This window comes from Tinamus guttatus, unplaced genomic scaffold (genome assembly GCF_059628265.1).
Source record: "Tinamus guttatus ecotype Peru unplaced genomic scaffold, ASM5962826v1 Tinamus_guttatus_pri_ptg000287l, whole genome shotgun sequence".
In the NCBI taxonomy this organism is placed as follows: Eukaryota; Metazoa; Chordata; class Aves; order Tinamiformes; family Tinamidae; genus Tinamus; species Tinamus guttatus.
The window spans coordinates 3,932,876-3,952,108 of NW_028288821.1; the positions used below are offsets into that span (position 1 = coordinate 3,932,876).

At 40.2% G+C, this 19,233-nt stretch overlaps 1 protein-coding gene across 1 annotated transcript; it reads left to right on the top strand.

Annotated features, from left to right (window-relative positions):
• The first annotated feature begins 149 nt into the window (after positions 1-149).
• On the top strand, positions 150-18,277 carry MTMR8 (myotubularin related protein 8). The gene is made up of 14 exons (XM_088527494.1): positions 150-271; positions 1,742-1,864; positions 2,543-2,705; positions 5,003-5,160; positions 6,585-6,713; positions 7,901-8,035; positions 9,748-9,880; positions 11,314-11,423; positions 12,565-12,690; positions 13,873-13,922; positions 15,619-15,819; positions 16,050-16,178; positions 17,118-17,244; positions 17,945-18,277. Exons 1-14 carry the CDS (start codon positions 248-250, stop codon positions 18,227-18,229), a joined length of 1,893 nt encoding a protein of 630 aa, XP_088383620.1. The 5' UTR covers positions 150-247; the 3' UTR covers positions 18,230-18,277.
• The last annotated feature ends 956 nt before the right edge of the window (positions 18,278-19,233 follow it).

Below are 19,233 nucleotides of genomic sequence, written 5' to 3' on the forward strand. Positions count from 1 at the left end.
GATGACACCATGCTTTAAATGGGGGGAATAATAATAATAATAAATGGAGTTACAAATAAAAGAAGCAGGACGGGACCGAGCGCCCGTGCAAACGCTCCGCCCGTCCAAGATGGCGGCGCCGCGCGCGGCTCTCGCGACACTTGCGGCGGGGCGGGTGCTGCCCGCGCAAATGGCGGCACGGGGGCCGGGCCGCGGGCCGTAGGGGCGCGGGGAGGCGGGCGCGGCGCCGGGCGGGCAGGCGGCCGCCATGGAGCACATCACCACGCCGAAGGTAGGAGCCCCGGGAGGACCCGCGCCCTGGCGTTTGGGCTTCCCCCCTTCCCGCTCTCTCCACGCCGGGGTCCCTGCCGGGGGGCTCCGCGGCCTCCTCAGCACCCCGGATGCTTCCCCCGGGCCTCCGCGCCGCCCGGCAGCGAAATAAATAAGAAAACAAAATGCGCACCATATATGTTGTAAATACTGTGGTGTATATACCGCAGGTTGGACGTTTTGCACTGCTGGAAGAGTGTGCAAATGCCCGGGCTGCTGCTTTTACTACCTCACTGATCTGTGCGAGCCTGCATGGTATCAAGGAGAGCTGATGAATGTGTCTTATTTTCCTTATTTCCCTTTAAACTGTGTTGCAAATGTAACTTCTTTATTTTTATTAATATTTTTAAGACCTGTTTAATTTCAGTAAAAGAGCTATCTTTGCTTTCCTCTAAGGAAGAGATATTCCTGAGTGTCACTTCTGAGTTTGGAAAGGTTAAAACGCCTCAGGGGGGGAATTTCAATTTTTTTTTTTCTGCCCTTGGACGTAGGGAGAAATACTGCCAGAGAAACTTAAAGTTTCCTTTGAGCAGGCGTCTGTCCAGCCGCTTATCCTCGGGCACTGCAGTGCCACCAGGGTTGTCGGCTGCTTGGCTTTGGTTTTATTCCCACAGTTTGGGGATGTGCCTTTCTCATCTCCCAAATGTGACTGGAAAGTTGCCTTTACCTGCTAGTTCTACCGCCCCGTAAAAGGGCAATGTTGGACATAGTTGTCACGTGTATTGTAAAACATGAGGTATCAGAAAAGCATCTGGACCAGTATTTGAATTCTACGAGTTTTTTAGCAGACATTTTTTTATTTTATTTTTCTTAATGATGAAAGAAAAAGACAAGAAAAAAAATCCAATAATTTAAAATATTTGGAAATTAGTGTTTTCATGTCTGTACTGATATTTCTTAAAACTTGTCTTCATTAATTAACCTATTGCAGTTTATGAAATGTACTTAAGAACTGTTTTAGCAGATAGCTACCAATAAATTTCTAGAGGGGTTTTAAAGAAATAATTTCCAAAAGATTAATGCTGTTTTAGTACCAGGACTGAAAATAGAGCAATTGAAAGTTGGAGTACTAGGTTTTCTTTACAACACTACTTTGACCACATTAAACATGTGTAGTCTTTTCTTTCTTATTTATTGCCTTATTATTTATTTCTGCCATCTTGCCAATAATGAATTTTGATCACCTTGACTATAAATTTAGTACTTGTTGTGCTTTCCAGTGCTAAACTTTGGCTCTTTGTTTAACCTTTTCAGTTTTAATAACTGGAGAAATAATATGAATATCTAATGCAAGACTGATTCAGGGTTGCAGGGGAAATCATAATTCTTATTTTCTCACTTTTTTCCTCATAACATGATTGTGATTCTGGTGGTCTTAGGAGTTTCTTTGATCGAAGTTACATTTATATTTCGCCCTCATCTTATATTGCAGGTTGAAAATGTGAAATTATTAGATCGCTATACAAATAGGAAGGCAGCAAACGGGACATTATATCTGACAGCTACTCATCTCATCTATGTAGATGCTTCTGCTGAAGTCAGAAAAGAAACATGGGTATGTTGTGGTACCTGGGCCTGTTCAGATGACAGTGTAAACATTTGTTATATCTCGCAGCCAAAATGAACAATTTTGAAAATTCTGAAGCTGTAGTTTTTCATGGTATTTTAATATCAATTGCTTTACAGAAATGGCAATTTTAGAAGGAAAGGATCACAACCCTAACATAACTTGATATAGGTCACGTAGTGAATAAGTGTTAGTTTCATGTATGTGTCTACCTTTCTGCCCAAGCTCGATATGCTAAGCTGCTGTTCCTTAGTTTACAGTTTTAGAAATGTAAAAACCTGAAATTAGCACTTGGTTTTAATTACAAAATAAATTGAGAATGACAAAGTATTGCCTTGGGGTTGGAGGGGCGGTGAAATGACAAGAATTCAACTCCTTTTATAACCTGTAAGAGACAGTTGCACAGCCTCTAAAAGTAATTTATATAAGTATTTATTTATTTATTTTTCATGGTCTTTCTCTTAGTTACCTAACCTCCGGGTGCACAGGCTGGGTGTTATTATGTTTGCTTGATAAATGTCACAAACTTATTTTCCGCTGCTAGTATTGAGTTAGACGCGGTAAGCATAAGTACCTAATAGTACTGCCGACTCTTTCCATCTGCTTGTAACGCTCCTGGCCTTATCAGCGGCTTCCGAAAGATTTAGTTGACTTCCTGTTTTTCAGATCCTGCATCACCATATTGCAACTGTAGAAAAATTGCCTCTGACCACAGCGGGATGCCCTCTCCTCATTCACTGCAAGAACTTCCACGTGGCACACTTCGTTATCGGGCAGGAACGGGACTGTCACGAAGTGTATACCTCATTGCTTAAACTTTCACAACCAGGTATTTGGGAGGGAGTCTGTTTTGCAAGTGTTTTTTTGAAAGGCAATGAGCTGGGAGGCTCTTCTGAGCAACAGAGAGCTCTGCTTGTCGGGTATTGCCTTTGCCGCAGCAGCAAATCATCATCTGTTTCCACCGCTGTGGCCTGTTTGTGTGGTTCAGCACAGTAAATGTAGTGCTGCCCTGCGAAACCAGGCCACCTGCTTCCAAAAAAACACAAATGCTTCCTGGCAATGGAAGTGAGGTCATCTCCCATAGGGAATTTCAGCAGACCTGTGCGAAGATGCCTTTCCTGGTCAAGGCTGTGCTGAATGTCATTCTGTACCTGGCTGGTTTTGGCCACCTCTGTGCTTAGCTGCTGGCCTTGTGAAGTTCTGGCCTTTCCAGTTGAGCCAGTTGTTGACAACATTGTAGAATGCCATAAATAGAGCTTTAGACATTGCCATGCTTCGTTGTTTCTCAGTAGTTCCTATTTGGTGTCTGTCTTCTTCCAGTGTGAATCTCTCTGCTTCACCCTTGCTGCTCTGACTTGGAATCAGTCTTAAGAGTGTGTGCAAATTTCCTCAACAGTCCTTGGTCCTTTCTGGCCTCAGTTTTTAGCCTGTTGTGGATGAATCTTAAGGCTCTTTGTGATTCCTTCAGAGCAAAGTTCCACTTGGTTTCTTATGGTCTATGGCTGCTTCTGCTTCTTGGGATGCCCCTTGAGTGAGCTACTGTTTGGGGTTTACTGTAAGGATGCTCTTTGTGACTGCTTTTTGTAGTTTTAACTAGTAGTCTAGTAGGAGGGGGATTGATAGCACAAGATTGTTTCATGTTGGCCCTTGGAGGATCTGAATCAGATTTTTTCCTTAGAAGCATTTTCACCAAGTGACTTCAAACTATTTGGATTTGGGAATTATCCCTGTGTTTCGCTTATGTTCTGAGCTGCCAGATTTTCCTTGTTCTGAGGTTCCAGTTCTAATGCTGTATCTAGCAGGTTTTTGGTGTCACGTTTAAAAGCTGTCACCGTTCCTTCCGTTTTGAAAACGAAAGCCTTACAAAGAATGGGAGCTGCCACTGCGAGAGATCACATTAGCCAGTTTCTTTTGGTCTGTAGTTATTTATGTAACAGGCTGTAAATCCTTATTTTGTTCAGTTTGTGGGTTTTAACGGTTAAGGTCTTTTTGGTTTGAAACTTCTGCATGTCTGCTTTCTCTGTGGTTTTTGGCAGAGCACATAATTATTTTATGATTTGGATGCGTATGATTGACGGTTATGGGTTACCTGCCTGGTAACCTGGCTACTTTATCAGACTCTGGCAGGTTTCAGTCTCTCTCTGGAGAGCTGGCTGCCTCGGAAATGTGCTGAATGAGTTATTGATTGATTTGCATTTTATGAAGAGAGGGAAGGAAATTGGGGAGGTAGAGATGGAGGGAGGAAGAAATTATCATTTGTCAGATGCAGCCTGAAGCTTTTGTTGGGCTGACAGTAATATTCAGGGCATCTATCAAGCTCTTCAGGTGGCTCAGAGCACACTATTGAAAGATTAACTTAACAGGTGTGCAAGAGATGGTTTATGAACTCCTCATAGAAAAAATGTCTTTTAATATCTGTTCATGTTTGTGGATTAATTCTTAAGATATCGGACTTGTCTAGTATGTATATTGTAAAGAACTCAGCAGGAATTAATTTGTTCAGAAAAATTACTATTTTAAAGTTTTAATTCTCTGAAATGCTTTAGCGTCCCTTCTCATCTGTGTGAGCTGAGCACTGGAAATTCTTGAGAACGTTAATGAGTTGTGGGCATTTGGTATGACCCAGGACAAAAGCCTGTGAATAGGAGGAACACTGAATTACGACCCAAATTTAGAAGCTTTGTGTAAATTCATTACTTACTAAGCTAAAGATGAATAGGAATGTTTTTTAGTAATCCCTCAGAAAAACAACCCTAAATATTCATGCTCTTCCCTATGTTATTCAAGGACTCAGTCTCCATGGTTTGCAGAGGTTAGTAAAATGCAAAAGGCAGTAATAGAAAACTTAAACTTCAGGCATCTAGAGCCTAAGTAAAATAGCTACCGTTAAAATACAGCCAAATATGCACTAAGGTGGCATAGTACTTAGCTTTTATAGTTAAAAAAAAAAAATCAATTCTCCTGTTTATTTTTGTTTTTCTTTCCACTGCTTGTATCAGTTGTGATATACCTGTAGTATACTGGCTTGCACAGGGTGTGTATCCAAAGAAACAGCCTTTTGGGATTCATATTTTATTGTATTTATCTCTAACTCTTTTTTTTTTCCCTCTTTTTTTTTTTTTCCAGTGAAACCTGAAGATCTTTATGCTTTCTCGTATAATCCTAAAATGTCTAAAGATAACCGGGAGATTGGATGGAAACTGATTGATTTAAAAGTAGATTACCAGCGTATGGGAATTCCAAATGACTACTGGGAAATAACGGATGCGAATAAAGACTATGAGGTAATTCCTGCCCAGAGTAGCCATTTGGTGCAGTATCTCTTGTTCAATATTGATGACATACAGAAATCCTCCTGCTGCATAAGTGATGCCTCCAGGGAGGAATGAGCTCAGCTGGTTTTAATCGAAGCAGCATCGTCCTGATGTGAAGTTGCAGATAATGATGCTATGAAAGAACAGAGCTGCAGAGTCACCTTGATTTGCTTGATCCCTCTGGCAAAGAACCAGATACTTAATTTTTCTAGAGAAACATCAAACCATCATTTACAAGAAACTGAAATACCTTTAGCTTCTTCAGGTATTTCCACATGGTGACACGTGTGTAGAACAGAAATAAATGACAGCAGTTTTGCTTGGGGAGCAAAGGCAGGTGATTAGGGACAGATCAAGATTGGGGAGAAGCCCAACCACCAGATATGGCCTACCTTTTTTTTTGGCTTTGATAGATCTTATGCTAAATAAGGGTTCCCAGACATTTCAGTCCTAGGTACCTTTTGCTGTTATTTCCTTTTCTCCCGCTTTTAAGACAGGCCATATTTGTATGTTAAAATGAGAACACTTTTCAGCAAGTTTGTTCAGGCTCCTCTTCATGTTATTTCCCCTTCTGTGCACAAACAGGTTTTTTTGTATAAAAGACAAAGCTGACAACTCTGAAAAGTGTCAACACATTAAGAGTCGACTGCCCCCTTCCCCCAGTATTCTCTATTTATGTTTTGAGTTGAAGAAACATGTGCTATGAGAACGCGCTGGTAATTTTAAGTGACTGCATCTTTGGATGCCTGAATTGAGATAACGAGAGGTGCTTTTTTTCCCCCTGTTAGCTGATCTGGGCATCTGAATGTGAGCATCTGAAATCATTAATCACTTTGAAGCTTTACTTGCTAGTACAGTATGTAACTCTCAATTGCTTTGTAATTTCTTTGGGGCTTCTAGCTTGCTTTTAAAATTGTTAAGCCTGAAGTAAAGCCAGACTCGAAAATAGCTTTTTCTGTGAAATACGTGCTGAAAAGACCATACTTGTGTGAGAAACAAGGATAATTCTGAGGATGCTGCCTGATTGCTGGAAGCTTCTTTCAAATTCAATAAGATTTAGTTGGAACCCTTTTTAATATACTTGTTCTTAATTTCTCTTTTTGTGACAAACCAGAAATTCATACAAATTATTAGATTTCAATAACTTCCTTTTAAAATGTATTGTGTTCTATGCTGTCCAGGTTTTCAGGTACAATGGCAAAATCAAATCCCCATTCCTGTGCTTTTTTCTAAGTACTTATTAATTGCTCAAAATCTTTAAAAATTACAGACTATTTTTGACATGCCATAACAAATAATTTATTGCTAAAATACTAGATAACAAAAAATGAATTTTACATTAGTATGAAATTGCTAAGTTGTCATACTTGGCTTTCTTCTTTCTGCCCACTTAGGTTTGCAACACTTACCCTCCAGAAATAGTGGTGCCTAAAGCTGCTAATAAAGCAACAGTGATCGGAAGCTCAAGATTCAGAAGCAGAGGGCGGATTCCAGTCCTTTCCTACTTATATAAAGAAAACAATGTTAGTTGTTCATAGTCTGCTGTCTTTGTGGGGGGTAAGGGTTCCCCTTCTTGTCCAGTCCCATTTAAGTGAAGGGAAAGAATGTGATGAAGTTAGGAGCATGTTGACTTCAGTTTGAGGGCTACATTTTTTAAAATTAGTTTTTAATTAATTTAACCCAGTAAAAGCTGGCTTGTTTTTACTGGGTTGTTCCAAGTGGCTGAATAAGCTTGTTAGAGCTAAATACTGCAACAGCCAGGGCTGGCCTGCTGCACAGTTTCTTTTCTAAGATTTAAGTAGTACTAAGTCAGTTGATGGGGAATTGGATTTACTTTTTTTCTAAGTCCTTATGTGAACAGATTGTATGTTGAAAGATGTTTGAGCAGAGGCAGTTTTAGTTATCAGACACATGTCTCTTGCTGTGCTTTCCCACCCTCTCTCAAAATAGTCTTTTAAAGCTGTGTAGAAAAGCACAAGCTTTCTAAACTTCCTGCTAAAGTTTTTTTAATCAACTTTCAGAAGTGTCTTGATGTTGCCTTTTTGTTATTTACTGATTAGCGGCACTGAATTTTTAACAAGATGCATATTAACTTGGCTAGACATTTTTGAAGAGGAGGAGGAATGACCATGAAACAAATCCCCACGAACTCAAAATAAGTAAAGGTTTTGGTTTTGTTTCTTTTTTCCATTGCAGACCAGGGCACAGATTTTTAACTTTGCTGTCTCAGCAGTGTTTTAGATGCAGATGTTAGCAAAATGCTGTCACAGACAAACTGTTATTACCACAGGAAGTGGGCCTTGACCTGGGCAACTGTAAGGAGTTGTGCTGGAAACTATCAGAATCTCTCTAAAAACATGCTCAGCGCTGTTCTGAGTATGGGACAGTAACGAAGGATAAAGTCACACGGAGGGATGGTCAGAGCAAAAGAAACAAGGCAGGTAAAGGAAGAGCCGCTAATATTTGAGTTAGCGATCATCCAGCAGAGTGTAGTGGGTTGGGGAACTTAGGAAGAAATTTGGGAACAGGGTTCCGTAGCCTCACAAATTTCTTAAAAATTCCCAAATTTTAGCTTTGAGAAATACTCCAGCGATATTTCTGCCCATCTAGGTGGCAGCTTTTAAGTGAAACAGAGGATAGGACGCTGGAAAATGTCACATTGCAGCGGTCAGACGGTGCGAGAGCAGACCTGGGTGGTTGTGTGTTGCAGGCTGCCGTGTGCCGCTGTAGCCAGCCCCTCTCCGGCTTCAGCGCGCGCTGCCTGGAGGACGAGCAGATGCTGCAAGCCATCCGCGAGGCCAACCCGGGGAGTCCCTTCATGTATGTTGTAGACACAAGGCCAAAGGTATCTTTTTCATGGGGTTTGTGGCTGCTTTTAAAGCTTGCATCTCAAGTGGCAATGCTGTTTACAGGAATGCTTTCATAATTCTGCTAATGCTTTTTTATGCTGTGTTAGGTTGGTGTGTGTCACTCCTTAAGGATGAGTTCAGAACTGGACTCCAGGTTGTGTGTCTTAACATGACTAATGCTTGTGTGTAGTAAGCTGTAATGTTAAATGCTGTTAGGAATGCTTGGGTTCCTGGAGTATTCAGGGATGAGATTGGGGCTAAGAATGACCTAAAATGTCTGGCATTGATCCAAGAATGATCTAACATGACTTGAGGCTGGTTGGGACAGTGAACCATGTTCCAGGAAAAAGCTGGGTTCTTCATGTGTTAGGTTGAGGAGAAGTCTTAGGAACCAGTTCCAGGAGACTGAAGTGCTGTTATCAGTGGAAAGGATAACTGGGAGAGGCAGTTCCGCTTTTTTTTTTGGTCACTGTAAAAATAGCATTAATGTTCTCAGAATGTGCAGCTTGGAAATGAATACATACCATCTCTTCCTCATTTGTTGATAGTCACTGTTTACAGCTGAATGTTGTCACTGAGATATTTAATGCAACAGGTTCGTGAAGCAGTTTGCCAAATGAAATCTGTAATGATCGTCCTTTCGAGGGCGGGACAGTTTTGAAAGGACTTCAAGCAATTACCTTGCAAGCATATTGATTGAGAGCATGGGTGTAAGCAAATGGGAACGCAGGGATTTGCAGAATCCACAGTCATTTAAGTACAGAGATTTAAAAATGCTAGGATCATTTTATAAATTAGCTTAGTGAGAACTGGCTTCACTGTTCAGTTTTTGGAAATACTTTATGCAAACTCCAAATTCGGTTAAACTTTAGTGGGAGCAAGAAAGGGATTTTTTTTTGAGGGGAGGGAAAAAACCTCTTATTTTACAATATGATATTGCCTAAAGGTAGTTATTCTTGGTACATTCTGTGATTAAATACATGTTTGTAGAAGTCACTGCATCTATTTTTGATAAGATGTACATCTTGTGTCTGTATCTTCTTCCTTCTCTCCTTTCTATAGAGGCAAATAATCCCTCTTCCCAACCCTATCTGTGTAGGGGTTGAGGTATTCTTTCCTTGCAGACACGAAAGATTTCCTGGTAGTGCTTGAGCTATTTTGGATAATTCTGCAGAGCAACGGGCTTCTCTTCAACCTTTTTGGCCACTCCACTTGCATGCTGTGTGCTTTCTGTTCAACTTTAATGTTTCTGTGTTTCCTCAGGTGACTCTATTGCATCTGTGCATGTATGTCTGTGAAAAGCTTTGGAATTCTCTTGCTATATGTATGCCACCATGTATGTATGTAACATGCCTTTCCTGGCTTAACCTTCATGTGTGTTTACCTGAATCTACATAGCTTCACAGTTAGGAGAGACTCCTTTGATGGCAGTTTTCTGCAGTTGGACAAGGTTCTGATGCTGCCTGTCCTAAGAAGTGCTCCCTAAGCTCCTAATGGGTTACTGCGTACGATTAATTGACTGGAGACATTGCCATAATATTAGTAAAATTGTTGGGAGGGAGGGGGAAAAAGAACATCTGGGGGACAACTTTGTTCAGTATATGTTCTAGGAGAATTTTTTTTTTTAAGTATTTGAAAAGTAGATTTGCTTATTCCTTTTTTTTTCTCTTTCTATTTTATCCTACTCCCCTTCCCTTGCATTTGCTAGCTAAATGCCATGGCCAACCGAGCTGCTGGGAAGGGTTATGAGAACGAAGATAATTATGATAACATTCGCTTTAAATTTATCGGCATAGAAAACATCCATGTGATGCGGAACAGCTTGCAGAAACTCCTGGAAGGTGGGTTTGGAGCCTCCTTGTGTTTCTTCAGTACCTGACCATGCTTTGCTGAATGTGCACAGCTTGGTGGTGATGGAAACCTGTTAGCAAACTTATTAATATTGTTTGTTTTCCTGCTGGAGATTGTCTATTACTGTGTGTTATAATAGCTCAAAAATATTAACATCTACTACATTCATTACTTCTTTTGGATACATAAGATGTGAATATGTGCCAAATTAAAGTCAAAAGGTAGAGAAATTGCGTTTTTATCATTAAGGGGCTCACTGTTTGTTTATGGGATATTTTTAATTTATTTCTGATCTCCTTAGCTGGACTTTTTACTATGTGAGCGGTCAGCTTTTCAAGTTAATCTGTGAGATGATGTTTTTAGGGAAGGGTGGGGACGAGAGCAGCAGAAATGCTTTCCTGAACCCCTGGAGACTGAGATGAATCTGGCTCATATTTACACTGAGGTGACTTTGGAGAAAATCCATTAAAGGTGATAGTGGCTTGAGTCAAACCAGGACACTCTGCTAGCACCTTTCCATCAGTTATTAACGTCTTTATAGTGACAAAGCTTGGAGAACAGGGCAGGGTGGTTGTTGTAAATCTTTCTCTTTGGCCCCTGTGCTTATTTTTTTGGAAAGTAATGCAAGTGCTGTCATTCAGAATGTGGATTTGATATCTTGGTAACCAGCATGATGGGCATCCTGCTTCAAAAGATGATGCTAGAGACTGGCTGGACCAGTAGCACTGTTGGACCTACAGTGACCTGGGAGAAAAATTAGGTTGTTTGTAAGACCGTGAGATCGGTGTGAGCACAAGTGCAAGTCCTTAATTGCATGTTGCTGGCTGGTTTCTTTTGCGGAGGAGGAAGAGGAAGAATAAATACCCCCATATTTGTCATCTTCGCTATTAGGTCCCAACGGTTAAAAATCCCTCTCTTTAGTAGGGACTACTGAACTATGTTACTCTTAAGTATTTCTTGTGGTGGTTTTCAATATAACATACCCCATCTTCAGGGTTATTCAGGTGCTATTTTTTTCTGTAAATTAGAACTCTCCTTGCTTCAAATCTTTGTAATAGTGATTGCATGTTACTGGCTGCTAAATATGTGTCTGATGCTGATTTGTATAGTGAAGTAATGAAACGTAACACTCATCAGCCCCTGGGAAAACATCACTTGATATGATAATAATGTGTGAGTTTTGCCTCTTAGAAAGAGGAGAAATATTTCTTGTTAGAGTCTTTTGTAGCTTAAGAAGTTCTGGATTGTGTATATGGCTGTACACTTTGGATGGGATATTGCTGCTGATATTTAAGGAGTCTTGTAATGTTAATGTTTAGCATCTATCAAGTTTTATTGCTATGAAGAGTTATTGGGGAGTTGGGAAAAAGAAATAAATGTTTCTATGGAATCTTGGCTAATTTTTTTTTGTTTGTATTTTCAGTGTGTGAAGCAAAGTCTCCTTCAATGAGCGACTTCCTCACTGGACTGGAGAACTCAGGTTGGTTGCGGCACATTAAAGCTGTGATGGATGCAGGTGTCTTTCTTGCCAAGGTAAAACTATATCCCAACCTACAGGTGAATTAAAGAAAGAAAAATCAATGTACTTGTCTGTTAGTGATTGCTCCAAGGCTGTGAAGTCAGCTCCAGATAGAAGGTGGGAAAGACTTGCTGTTTAGTTTGGCCTCAGCACTCAAATAACAGACCTGTAGTTGGGTTTGAGCATGAGAACACTGTGTAGTGTTCTTGGCAGGTGCTCTTCTAGCAGCTTCCAGTGACCAAGTGAATTACCATGATGAGCTGAAGCATTTTCCCACTCACTGTATTATAGCAGTTACCTGGCCTTTATTCGAACTCATTTGCAATGCATGAAATCACAGAATGTGAATAAATAACCTTTGCAGATGTCCATGTACACTGTAGCATAATTAGTCATGCAAAAAACTTGCACGCTTGCCCAATGTTCTTGTTAGTTACTGAAGTGCTGTGATTTAAACAACAGATTATTTAGCTTTTTTTTTTTTTTTTTTTTTTTTTTTCTCTCCAGGGACCGCTAGTTTTGGTTGTTCAATGCAGTCCTCTTTTTTCCAGAACTTCTGGAAGAGTAGGACTTAGCTGCTGGCTAGGCAAAAGGAAAAAGCACAATAGGGCTCACAGCTCTTCAAGAACAGTAAAGGGAGTGTAGCAAGACGAGTAGCGAGAGTTGCCACTTGCTGCCTACCAGCGTAGCAAGCAAGAAGCTGTTTTGTTTCTCCTTTCCCAGCAGTACAAAGGGAGGAACGTGATCAATTTGGAAGGAAGCTGAGATGAGCTTTCCTAAATTTTCTTGAGGTTTCCAGTCCCTGAGCATCAAATTATTATTCTTTACTCATCCACCAAATGTTTCCTCAGAAAAATGACTGAAAATTTCTGGCATTTCAGAAGACTGAGTCTTTTGAGAGCAGAAGATCTTTGTTTCTTGACGGTCTGTGGTGCTGACAAGGCCTGCTGCAGCATTTCATTCTAGTTGGGGTTTCCTATGGGTCGATGGCTATATGCCCAGAAATGAGGCATTTCCACGGTCCAGATGAGAAGTGACAAATTTTCCCCTTGGGTTTTAGGGAAGTCTGCTAAATGCAGATGAGGGGAGAGCATTTAATTACAGTAAGCAAGCTTGCAAGCTGCTAAACTGTTCTGTCTGGTCTCTCCTTTGCAGGCTGTGAAAGATGAGAAGGCAAGTGTGTTAGTGCACTGCTCCGACGGGTGGGATCGCACGGCTCAGGTCTGCTCCCTGGCTAGCCTCCTTTTAGACCCGTTTTATAGGACTTTTAAAGGCTTCATGGTAAGAGTATGCATGTTAAAATATCAAAAAGTACTCTCTGCAATCGGAATGTAAACAAGTGGTAATTAAATGTTTTAGGCCATTTCCTGGAACAGAGAGTAGGTGACCTATATAAAAACAGCTTTGATTCTATAAACAAGCTTTAATTGCTCTGAGCAGCATGAGCACAAAACAGTAGCAGTTGATTTAAAATTTCCAAATCTTTTTATTCTTGAACGTCCAGTGACAACTGTAATGAGACATTTCTGCATGAGATGAGTAAACAAAAGATATTAGTCTGACAGCAGTTCACAAAAAAGGGAGTAAAGAAGCTTTTCATTTAAGACCCTTATAACAAATGGCCTTGTAACTGATAAGATTTAAACTGGGGGAGTTCATTAATGTACACAGAGGAAACATAAAACCTGTGTATCACCCAAAATGTGTGTGTCACTGAAGGCCTGTTTCAAATCTGTTGCACAAGAACTTGCCTGTTTGCTTCTAATGCAGGCCTCTTCTGTGTGAAGGCATCACTTCATATAGTGCAATGTTTCCATTCATCTCTTCTTGTCCAATATCTGAGAGTTCCTTAAAAAAACTAAAATCAAAGTAATGCAAATTTTCCCTCCCCGAATACGTGAATGTGCTTTACACTGCTGGAACTGTTACCTTATTGTTATGTTTTCTTCTGGATGTTACTGCCTTTTAACAGTTAAAATAATACCAGAATATGAAACATTAACCTGGATTTCTGAAGTGCTAAGACCAATTCTGTGTGAACTGTGCAACATGATTTTAGTGAGGGTCAGGAGCTGTAACCTAAACACTGGGACACAGACAAATACTTGTCCTCTTTGCATGCAGTGGGTATATACAGATCCCATGACCATAGTTATACTTAGATGAATGCCACAAGAATATGGAAATTTGAATAAGCAGTCTGACTTAATTATCAAAGATACAGTATAATTTTCTGCCATGTTTTGGGTCTTCAAGCCTCTGGATGATGATACCAGGGATTAATCTGTAATAGCAATTTATTGATTAGTTAATTACATTAATATATTCATTGACTTCTGTGAATGTGTTCATAACAGCAGGTAGCCTTGGTAGTGAGCTCTATTTAGTATTTAACAACAAAAGCTTTGTTTTGCTTTTGCTAATTAATGCTAATTTGTTTCAACCTCTGTTTTGAAATTGAAGGTCTTGATAGAGAAGGAGTGGATTGCCATGGGTCACAAGTTCTCACACAGGTAAGAGCATTTAATCTTGGGTGTAGTCACTGGGGGGAGGCTTGGCTGTGAGGGTAACTTAGTGTTTTCAGGTTTATTCACTCCCATTAGTAATTTAAATGACAACAGAACAAAGAGGAAATGTGTCTGCAAATCATTTCTCAAATATTGTGGACTTTAATTTGGAAACTGTAGGAGCTGCTGACATAAAGCAGTATTTCCTGGGGTTGTTTGCCAGTTAGTTTGCATTTTTCAGGGTGTCCTTTTTATGTTACTTTGCAACATTGTAGTCTTGGACAGGTTAATTTAATTTTAAATCTATTTCCTACCTGTAAAATCTTATGTATATTATATGTGTAGTGTTACTGTCTTGGCAATACTTGTAAATACTTCTGCAGTGCTTTTCTGGTAGAAGATTGCAGTTAGTATTTTTCAACCGAGTTCAGAATGTAAGTTCAGCTTGGTATAATATTGAAGAACAATTTGACCTGCATTCTTCAGGCAAATTAAAAATACTGTAATTAATACTCTGCCTGTTCAGGGCGTAGTATTTTGGTTTGTTGTGTTTTTGTTTTAGTTAATTACCATATAGAAACTAGAAATTAGCATGCCTAAACTAATACTAGGAGAGAGTGGACCCGTGTTCAGTGATATGGGCTTATTAAAACTTGAGAATCTTGACTCTGCATGAAACTTGGTCCTCTCTTTAATAGTGAAAAAATCTTATTTCCTTAAAGCATGTTTAGAAATAATGAGCAATATACATGACCTTACACTTGTGCTTTAGAAAAAGTGGCCCAAAGATAAACTACTCTTTAAACATTGTCAGACCAACTAATGTTGCATGGTCACTGTTTTTGCTTTTGTAGGGACTTTACTACTTTTTTTGTTTTGCCTTTGTTGCTTTTCTAAGGGTAGGGAAATAATTTCACCTATTTTCTATTATAAAGGATTCTTTGTGTTACAAATCATCGTCCCAAATATAAGAACTTGGCAAGGTGTGCAAAAAATATCATGGAGACAAATTTCACCACCGTCTGAGAACATGAACTTTTATTCTAGTAGATGGAGAAGATCATTGCTGTCCTAGTTGCAGCCTGTGCATTGTGGTGCTTGGGGAGATTAATCTTTCTTCATGCTCCTGCTTCAGATAGAGTAGCTGGAATGACAGAACCAGAATTGGTATTTGATTAGCTGGATCTCTGCAACAAGAAACCTTACTTCATCTTTTTACCCGGGTTAGGGGAAATCAAGTAAGAGAAATGTCTAGAGCTGTATGTTTTACAAAACCACATAAAGTCCACTTTCCCTTCCACGGATTTCCAGGTTATATCACTTTCTACGAGGGAAGATTCATTTCTTTCTTCCTGTTAAGAAAGAACAGTCAGGATAGTATTATAAAGGTTTGACTCTTTTTCCAAAAAGACTATCATTCTTTTTTTCTAGTTATCTTTTGTTTCTTGGTAGACACTATACCTCTGGCTTTGCAGAATTAATAGTTTAACTACTTCTAAATCTGAAAAAACATTTGGTTTTGGTAGATTATTTTGGGCTTCCCAAAATGAGGCATAGAAACAGCTAATCCGCCCTAGCTCTGCAGAGTGAATTTTTTTTTTTTTTAAGCTGGCACTGAAGAAAACCATCCCAGCTGTTTAGTAGCTATAGAGCTTTTGTTGGAGATGCAAGATTTAACTTTGTTTTGTTTGTATCTCTCCAGGTGTGGCCATTTGGATGGTGACCCAAAAGAGATATCTCCTGTCTTCACTCAGTTCACGGAGTGCGTCTGGCAGCTCATGCAGCAGTTTCCGTGCGCGTTTGAGTTTAACGAGCGCTTCCTGCTGGAAATCCATGACCACGTCTACTCCTGCCAGTTTGGCAACTTCCTTGGGACCTGCCATAAGGAGCGTGAAGATCTGAAGTGAGTTGGCAGTTTACGGAGCCAACAGTTTAGAAATTACTCAAAGTGTCAAAAAAAAGGGCGGGTTGTGTTTTTGTTTTTAATGTAACTGTAGACTGGCCAAGGGGAACATTCTGTTAATAGCTGCCTACATTCTACAGTGTGAAAAACTGTTACTCAATTGACTTACTTGTCAATTGACTTACTGAGATTTTAATTTTTAGTAATTGAATCTTATTTGTACTTGACAGAATCTTTGAGAAGACCCACTCTCTCTGGCCTTTCCTCTTACAGAAGAAGCAGGAGTTCAGAAATCCTTTGTACAGAGGATTTACAGCTTATAATGACCTTCAACCAAACACGTTACCTTTCAGTTTCCAGTAAGTTGCTTATAGAGGAAGGGAAGAGCTGGGACCTTTTTTCACTGTGATGGGGTGAGGTAACTCAGGTTTAGTGAGATGCTTTTTCAACCCATTAGAGCAGCTCACTTTACCTTTTCCCTCCCTTTCTCATGCATTAACCGAGAGGAGCAGAGCACAGATAGCTGCAAAGTGCAAATACTGTAGTTTAATACTACTTTTTTAGTTTTGAGGGAGAGGAAGCCAGCAAAATAAGAACTGTAGATAAGCAGATTCCTCCCTCCACAACTCTTGCTCTGACAATAGGCAGTCTTTCGAAGGTACTGGCTCCTTTTTACCATTTAATAAGTCTTTCTAATAAATGTCTGTATAATAAACTCTTCAGTGTATGAATTTCGGTGTCTGATCACACCCAGGCTTATGCCATGAGGATGCAGAAGGGATTTCTTGCACTGGGTATTTGTGTATCTCTTTGCCCAGGGCGCTCTAGCTGGAGCGGTCGGTTTTGCTTTGCGTTTCTCTCGTGCTCCTGTTCCCTGCTGCTGGAGACATGTTTGTAAGCACTGCACGTGGTTACTGCAAGGCAAAGTGTTTTATTAAAAGAAGGAAGGTAGTGCAAACCACAGGCTTTTGAGGGTGAACAGCCCAAACCTCCAGTGAGTCTGCTATAGAGCAAAGTGCAACTTCCTTTTGTTCTAATACCTCTCTCCAGACTCTGTAGATCATAAGGGCGAAGTATTCAAATCATCAGAAGTTTTTGTTGCCACTTTGAAGCTTTCTGAAAATTGGTTCTTCATACTGAGTTTTATTATACAGAGCTGTGGCATTTTTTTTTCTAAATCGGTTTGTTATCTGAATTGGCTAAAAATATTTTTTCTTAGGTAATATATAATTACTGTTTGTCATGACCACTTGTGTACGACTTGCCTTACAATTTTCTCTTCTTACCTTGTTTTTCAGGTTTTGGTGTGGGATGTATAATCGTTTTGACAAAGGAATGCATCCAAAACAGTGCGTGTTGGATCATCTCCTAAATTGCATGAGCCAAAAAACAAAACTAGAGGACAATGCATCTGAATTGGAAAATGTGAGTCCTGAATGCTGTAAATAATCAAAATTATATAATAGCTGTGGCAAATATAACTGGGATTAAAATAGGAAAATAGAGTGCTAATTGTACCACAGATTGTCACAAACAACTTTTGACTTGCTACATAGATCTGGGCAAAGAATATGAAAATACAAAAATATTTTTGTTGTTGATTAGTCCACAGATTTTTCTTTTCATTTACAAAACATTTGGAAAATTGATGATGATCGAGGTATTAAAACAGTGGAATTACTTAACTAGGCTTTCATACAAAGACATGTAACTGGATGATACAGACCAAATTGCCCTCTAAAAGTGTCTGTCTTGGATCCATCTTAAGTGCCTTATTAGGGCAACACAGGTCGAGTTTGCACTTTGAATACTATGGGCTGCAGTGCTGGAGTACAGAGATGTTAATTGCTTCAGAAAAGCCAATTTCCCCCCTTGAGCCCGCAACAATGAAGTAAACAGAAACGCGCTTTACAGGAGTTTATTCTGGTCATATTGGCCAGAGCTGGTACTGATTTGCCTGGAGCATGTTGATCTGTACATGTTGCATTGTAATCCAGATTACGGAGCTGAAGGGGGCACTGAGCTGGGCAGCAGAGGACTGTTACCCTGGCAGTTGTTTGTTACACATCCCTGATACTTGGGAATTTCAGCTTTCATTAATTTTTTTAAATGTCTTTCTATGTAGAAGCTTCCCTTCCTTGATGGTCCTTTACTCACGGAAGCCTGTTCCTTCCCTAAATTGGGAAGTGCTTCTTCAAAAACACCGATGCTCAACACTCCCCAGGATTATGATGGGGACCCACCTGCTGCGTTGACTAATGGTACTATGGAGGGGGATGTAGATGTTACGTCAGACATGGACCAAAAGAACAAAGAGAACCTGCCTAAGCACCAGGACCTCTGCGATCTAAAAGCCACTGTTGGTGTTTTGGACTCTGAAGCTGCGGATGGGAAGCCTGAGCACCACTGATCAGCTCTGAAAACTGAGTTAAATGAATCATGCACTCGTGTGGTGAGGCATGCGAGATCTGTGCCCCAGCGAGGGCGTCGCACACGTCACATTTACAGCTAAGTGTCAGTACGTACGTTTGCAGGGGCTGTTCTCCCCCTGCAGAGAACACGTTTTGCGTTGGGTTTGTTTTGCGTTGCTGCAATTGCAATGATGAGCTGCAGTACAGAGCTGCAGGGAGGCTGGGCCTGCCCTAGGGCCTAACCCTCATCTGCCAGCTGAAATATGGTAGGTGCTTAAGGTTTGTAACTACCTACCAGGACTGTTTGAGGCAAAAAGGCATCATGGCCAGTGAACATGGATGGAGGGTTACGAGTTCGGCGGTGTTTATAACTTGAGTTAGGAAGGATGCAATCCATTTATTCTTACTGATGGTGAAAGGTTGCAAATGCCATTTTAGTTTGTTTTAAAATGATGAAAAGTCGTCTTTTATCTGAGAATGAATTTCTGCATGGACCCTCACCTTGTGGCAGAACAGATTGATTTTTTTTTTCCTATGCATCTCTGTTAAAAACAAACCCCCCTGTGCCTTTTCCTGGAGACCATCTTAATGTCTAGCCATGCAATGGAGTATTTTTATTATGGTAGTGTGTCATGTAGTATTTGGTCGTCTTTGTAGTCAGTATTTTTAAACAAGGTTTTGTATCTGCTGCCAACTTCCCCAGGCGGGTCCCCTGAGTTTAATAGCTTCTTTCTAAGACGACCTTTCAAAGAAGAAGCTTTTAGGGACTTTACTTACTGATCTTGAGAGTGCAGCAAGCCACAAAGACAGCCTGTAGCACATCCATTTCTGATAGAGGAGGATTAGAAATGAGCAAGCATAGGAGGACTTTATATGGATTTGCATGGAATTTTTTGCTCTTGTTTTATGATCCTGGCTAAATGAAACGAGGATTTTTGTTGTTGTTGCTGTGAAAAAAGGTGACAAAAGGTAAAGCCGGATGTGGCCCATTGCTGGAACAAAG